At 54.7% G+C, this 6,413-nt stretch overlaps 1 protein-coding gene across 2 annotated transcripts; it reads left to right on the forward strand.

Moving 5' to 3' along the window:
• Nucleotides 1–5: 5 nt before the first annotated feature.
• Nucleotides 6–6,090, forward strand: Vwa1 (von Willebrand factor A domain containing 1). Of its 2 annotated transcripts, none has more exons than XM_027398568.2 (4): nt 6–142; nt 1,271–1,828; nt 3,542–3,820; nt 3,899–6,090. In XM_027398568.2, exons 1-4 carry the CDS (start codon nt 70–72, stop codon nt 4,237–4,239), a joined length of 1,251 nt encoding a protein of 416 aa, XP_027254369.1. In that variant the 5' UTR covers nt 6–69; the 3' UTR covers nt 4,240–6,090. The 2 variants fall into 2 exon arrangements, with proteins under 2 accessions (XP_027254369.1, XP_027254370.1); XM_027398569.2 differs by having other exon boundaries at nt 3,902–6,084.
• The last annotated feature ends 323 nt before the right edge of the window (nt 6,091–6,413 follow it).

A 6,413-nucleotide genomic window follows, 5' to 3' on the forward strand; every position in this document is an offset into this window, starting at 1 on the left:
GGGCCTGCTTCCCCTTAGGAAGGCAAGTTAGCTGCCAGCTGCGGTCAAGAGCCCGCCACTCTATGCGCGATGCTGTTCTGGACTGCGTTCAGCCTGGCTTTGAGTTTGCGGCTGGCACTGGCGCGGAGCGGCGTAGAGCACAGTAAGTGTGGTGGAACCCGGATTCCAATTCCTGACAGCCCATCGACTGCTGCCCACGCGGGTCATGACTGTCCAGGTGCAGCGGCGGGACGAGTGGGCGGGAAGGCGGGGGAAGCGGGTGGGGCGCACCGCAGCACCTTAGCCACCTGCGGTGGGCGCCCCCAGGCACTCAGTGACTTAACTGAGTCAACGCTGCACATCCAGCGCGGAGGCCAAGGTCTGCCCCTCCCCGCTCCGCCCCGCCCCGCCCCTCAGGCCTGGATAGTGGAGAAAGATGTTTGAGAGGCCTCACTGCCTCAGTTTCCTTACCTTTGAAAGGTCCCTCAGTAAAAAGGAGGTAAGAGTATTGGGATGGCCCCCACAATGAAGGGGAAGTCCAAAGCCAGGACTAGAATTCAGGTACCCTGAGAACCCCTGCCTATTTGAGATTTGGTGATGAAAGGTCTCATCAGTACTGATCAGTATCCTCAGGGCTGGGAGAAAAGGGGACAAAAGGAGAGGCCCAAATGGTTGGGCCCCCAGGCTGTTTTGGGTGGTTATATCCTGCTTTCTTGGTACAAATGAAGCTGAGAATGGGGGCCAGAGGAGGGGAGGGGTGATGTCATCTTGCCATTCCTGCTTGACCATATGATGAGTGGGAAGGGCTATACAGTGTTTTGTCTTCCCCATCCCTTCACTTTTGCTCCCCCATCCTCCCCTGTTGTCTCCGTTGCTGTGCATGCTCAGAGCCCATTGCTTCTCCTGGAAACTGAGCTACCTAGCTTAACTACATCCTGGAGGTGGCCCTTCTGAAAATCAAGTCTAAGAAGAGTAGCGCATGACCTAGGCCTGAACCCTAGGCTCCACCTGCATGCAGTGTCGATTGAGAAAAGTGTCAGCACTCATATAAGGAACAAGAGGGCAGCCCATGGTGCCCTAGGTGCATGGGCATTGTATAGTCAGGAACCATTGGAGAGTATGGGCCTTTTGTTGGCTTATAACCCCATTCTGGGCATAGTACTACCAGTATCTTTGGGCAACGGCAAGCATATGCTTAAGGAAGTTCAGGCCTTTGGGGGTGGTTCTGCCCTGGTCATGTGGCTGTCTGGGGGCCTACCACCTGGACTGAACCCCTTGTCTTTTCTTCTAGGTGCCACAGCATCAGCCCCCCAGGGGGACCTATTGTTCCTGCTGGACAGCTCAGCCAGTGTGTCACACTATGAATTCTCAAGGGTTCGGGAATTTGTGGGGCAGCTGGTGTCTACAATGCCTTTTGGCCCTGGGGCTGTGCGTGCTAGCCTGGTGCATGTGGGCAGTCGGCCATACACGGAGTTTACTTTTGACCAATACAGTTCAGGCCAGGCTGTACACGATGCCATCCATGTTGCATCCCAACGTATGGGTGACACCAATACAGGCTTGGCACTGCTTTATGCCAAAGAGCAATTGTTTGCTGAAGTAGCAGGTGCCCGGTTAGGGGTTCCCAAGGTACTGGTGTGGGTGACAGATGGGGGCTCCAGTGACCCCGTGGGCCCCCCTATGCAGGAGCTCAAGGACCTGGGTGTTACTGTCTTCATTGTCAGCACTGGCCGAGGCAACCTGTTGGAGCTGTCGGCAGCTGCCTCAGCTCCTGCTGAGAAGCACCTACACTTTGTGGATGTGGATGACCTTCATATCATTGCCCCAGAACTTCGAGACTCCATTACTGGTAAGTGGGAAGAGCCAGGGCCTGTGAATACCTAGCTGACAGCTTGCTGCAGGGGGAGGGTCTGGGTTGAGACTTCAGAGGAAGCTCATGAGCCTGATGCCCTTGTGGATGCAACAGTGGGGAGGTGACCCCCATGTTCTCTGCATACTGTCCAGGAACATACTCCTTCTGGGTGCCTTCATGTACCCCGACACTTGGGCTATAAAGAGATTATGACAGGCCTGAGTGAACCACTTCAAGATAGGACTCCCTGGCATGTATAGGTCAATGAACCGAGGGCTACTTTGGGTGGGGTGTGTATGGAGGGGCTTAGTACGGATAAAGGAGGTCCAAGGCTCCCCCATGGGTCTCTGTCAGTGGCATCATGTGTCCTTGTGTGTGTCCAGGGAACAAATGGCTTGCCAGACCCACCATTCCTGGAGAAAAGAGAGCGAAGTATGTCAGGATTTGTCTCCTACAGAGTTCAGGCCATACCTATCCCATGGTAGGGAGCCATAGTCGGGAAGGGGTTTGAGTTGATTCTCTTTCACTTGGGTCCATTGTGGGGACGGCTGGGGAAGCCAGGACAGGGAAGACACTGTAGGAGCTTAGCTCTGGCTTTCTTCTGGACCTTCTATAGCTGATCTCCCAAAGAGAAGGGGCTAGAGACTAAGGGCCTGTTGGTTGGCTTAGCCTGTGGTAGTCACTGAAAAATGCTATCACTCCAGGGTAGCATTCTTACCAAGTCTCTTACTGTGGGTTAATCATCTACACTAGACAGGAAGGGTTTGGTCTGTTGGTTGGAAAGGGTGAAAGGCCTGGCCCAAGAGATTCCTCAGGGACATCAGCTGGTAGTTCCTGAGCCAATAGGTCCAGATGAACCTGTAGGAGGCAGAAGTAGAAAAGGCTGTCATCGGAGATAAATATTAGGGTGGGACACTTGTAACCAACATCAGAATCTGAGTGGGGAGCCTGGGAAGGGAAGTGAGTGCCCAGCTGACCAAACTTAGCACCCAGCATCACCAAGGAAGAAAGCCATGATCTTGATGGGCCTACCCAGCCTTACCTGCATATGGATCAGATGGCTCACCATATGTTTGTTGTCATAATAATTCCAGGAGCCCATTCTGGAGTTCCCCCTTCCACTGTCTTGTATAGGAAGGTTCCACCCTCTCCCTAATCAGTAGGTCTAGCTGCTCCTGGGGTTATCACACTTCCAGTGTTCCAGGGGCCACTAACCTGTAGTCTCTTATCTTCTGGCTGCAGCCTCTGGTCTGTTTCCCTCCTTCACAACTGTTCAAATATAGCTCACAACAGATTTTGTGCTGACCACTCAGTCTTAGGGGACTGGTCCTCTGTTCTTAGATAATACTGTGGACCCTGCCACCTTTGAGGGACCTTCATTAGGGTTGTTTTTCTGTGAGGAGCAGACACTATACCTTACAGGTCTGGGTTTGAGGACGAAGTAGGCAGGAAAGTTTATGATGGGGCCCAGAGTTGGGGACTGTACTATTGTCCTTCCACCAGCCCAGTCAGACCTGTAGTCAAGCCCTGTCCCACCTGTGGTCATTAGCACCTATTGGTAATGAACACCCACTTGGCTCCTGCCTCTCCTTGGCAGAAAGCCTCACTGGTATTACGGGGTCTTCAATCTTCGGATTGAAGATTGCCCCACTCTGTGACACGGAGAAGTTCACTTCTGTGTCCCTGACCTCAGCACTGCATCATCCTTAGATGCGATGCAGCCACAGCAGCTTCGTGCTTTGGAGGTTCTATCCAATGGCTTCCGCCTGTCCTGGCCGCCCCTGCTAACAGTGGACTCTGGTTACTACGTGCTGGAGCTGGTGCCCAGTGACAAGCTCGTAGCCAAAAGACGCCAGCAGCTGCCAGGGAATGCCACCAGCTGGATCTGGACCGACCTCAACCCGGACACAGATTATGAAGTAACGCTGCTGCCAGAGTCCAACGAGCGCCTCCTGAGTCCCCAGCACGTGCGAGTACGCACGCTGCAAGGTGAAGCAGGGGGTACCTCATGGGAGGGCAGGGTGGTATACGAGGGGCGCCCCTCCAATCAACCATCCTTTTCCTCAGCAGAGGAGGCCGGGCCGGAACGCATCATCATCTCGCATAGCAGGCCGCGCAGCCTCCGCATAAGTTGGGCTCCTGCGCTTGGCCCGGACTCCACTCTCGGCTACCATATACAGCTCGGGCCTTTGCAGGGCGGCTCCCTGCGGCGCGTGGAGCTGCCCGCGGGCTGCAACAGCACCACCATCCAAGGCCTGACGCCTGGCACTGCTTACCTGGTGACTGTGACTGCCGCCTTCCGCTCTGGCCGCGAGAGGGCGCTATCGGCTAAGGCCTGTACGGCTTCGGGCGAGCGGACCCGGGACCCGCAGTCAGTGCGGCCGGAGGCCAGACCGCCAGAGCCGTGAACTGCCTGCCCCGCCCACCCGAGGGTCCCTCTTTCCCTAGCTCAGTGAGGGAGGCTGCCGAACCGAGGTTTTTCTCGGGGTTGGGAGGGGTTAGGGGGGTTGGGAGATAGGGTGCGGGTCCTGCCTTTGACCCACGTGACTCCTCCAGCGGTTTCCCTACTGGGCATGCTGGGCACCGTCCTCGCCTTGACTCCCAGGAACCCAATGGCCACCCTGGTAACCGCACGCGCAATGGCAGTCCTCTCGGTTGCCAATGGAGTTGAGCGTACAGTGATCTTTGAGCAGCATTTGGCGGGGGAGATGGACAGTGTCTGAGGGCAGATTGAGGACATAAGACCCAGGGCAAGCAAGCATTTAGGAGAGGAGGCCACAGGGTCTCCTACCTGTGGCAAAGGCCGGGCCCTCTGGTAACGAGGACTTGGAGGGAGTTCCCGGGACCATTCAGGTCCCGCTTGTGCGTGGAAAGTGGGTGAGGGAACGGGAGGAGAAGCTGGTGCAGGCAGGATTCCCAAAGGCTTCCTGAGGGAAGGAAGGTTAGGGAGGGGTATTGGGAGAATGATGATGTTGCCAAGTAGCTTTCATCAGGATCCTCCGCCAGCCCAGAGGTCAGTACTAGTCCTGGAAACTGGCCCTGCCTTCCTGCCCAGGACCTGCACTAGGCGGCGCTATCAGTGCCCTTTTCCAGGAATGGGATGAGACCTTAGTGTTTAGGACCTTGGGGATAGGACACCCTGTGATGACAGGCTCTAAGGGAGACTTCTGTTCTAGTGTAGGAAGGAAGCTTCATAGGGGACAGGAACAAACAACATTCCCCCTGGGAAAGTTCACTTCAAGGACTCTGCAACATCGAACCCCAAGGTGTCGTGCTGGCCAGGCTACCACCTCCTGTCATCACCTACTACCCTGGGGTTTCCGACGGATAGCTAAGGGTGGTCAGAAACAGGCTTCCCCTCAAGTCCCTATTCAGGGAGAGCCTCTCCTCCCAGAATCACTTGCCCCAACCCAAGCTCACTTTATCTCTCTTCCCCACTAACGACCTAAACTCTAAAATACAGTCAAGTCAGTTATAAACTGTGCCTGTAGTCTCATTAAAATGTTTTATTTTTCCAGTCAGGTGGTGGTGGTGGTAGTGCATGCCTTTACTCTCAGCATGCAGGAGGCAGAAGCAGGTGGGTCTCTGAGTTCGAGGCCAACCTGATCTACAGAGTGAGTTCCCGGACAGCTAGGGCTACACAGAGAAACCCTACTTGAAAAGAAAAAAAATTTTATTTTTTCACCAAAACTCTCCCCAACTCTGTACATACGTGGGCAGCATGAAAGGTTGGCTGTACAGGGCTTGTTGTGTCTGGGGAGGGAGGCAATTCTGCAGCATCTGTACTCTTATCTCTCAGCCTGCTCTCCACCTGTGTTCCTTGTCATCTGTGTGCCAGGGCAACACTTCTGCAGTAGTTCAAGTTGCTGCTTTTACAACTCAGAGTTCAGGAGGCCTGGCTTTACAGGGCCATCCCCATCACAGCCTGTGGCCTACTGCCCACCGCCCAGCCCTCTGCTTACATATCCTCCTTGCAGTAGTATCCTCTTTGCGCTACTTTGGCTACTCTAGTGAGTCCCAGGAACTAAAAGTATTGAGAGAGGTTGGGTGGACTTTGGGGCCCTGCACTGTGTCTGAGCCTAGCAGGGGTGGGTTTCCTGAGAACTTGCTTAACGGTTCCCCAAGAACCTGAGGGAGCATTGTAGGGTTCACCCTGACACCCAAAGGAGTACTGCCCACATACTGAATGTGTTATGCCTTTGTGATGGTAGCTTGGGATACAGAGCCCTAGACTGCTGGTGGTCGGGGCATGGGTCCCCTCTCCATGCGTCCCTGTTAGGCACAGGAAGCCTGCAAGTGCACCTACAGGCTTCCAGCCATCATCCTTACCTATTGATCAATAGTTGGCCAAGAGCTAAGAGATTTCTTCTGGCCTCGGTTACTGGTCCAGGGTCTGAAGCTATCTGGATTCAGGACAAAGGATTCAGGTTTGGCACATGGGCCCCGTCACCCCCTAAAACACAGACATTTCTCCAAGCCATTTGTGTTCTCTCAGATGATTGTAGGTCAGGGCCTGTTGGCCACTGGAGGAGAGAGCAGTTACCCTTCCACACTGAGTCCCCAAGCCTGGTTTGCACAACAC

The sequence above is a fragment of the Cricetulus griseus genome, chromosome 2 (genome assembly GCF_003668045.3).
Source record: "Cricetulus griseus strain 17A/GY chromosome 2, alternate assembly CriGri-PICRH-1.0, whole genome shotgun sequence".
NCBI classification, from domain to species: domain Eukaryota; kingdom Metazoa; phylum Chordata; class Mammalia; order Rodentia; family Cricetidae; genus Cricetulus; species Cricetulus griseus.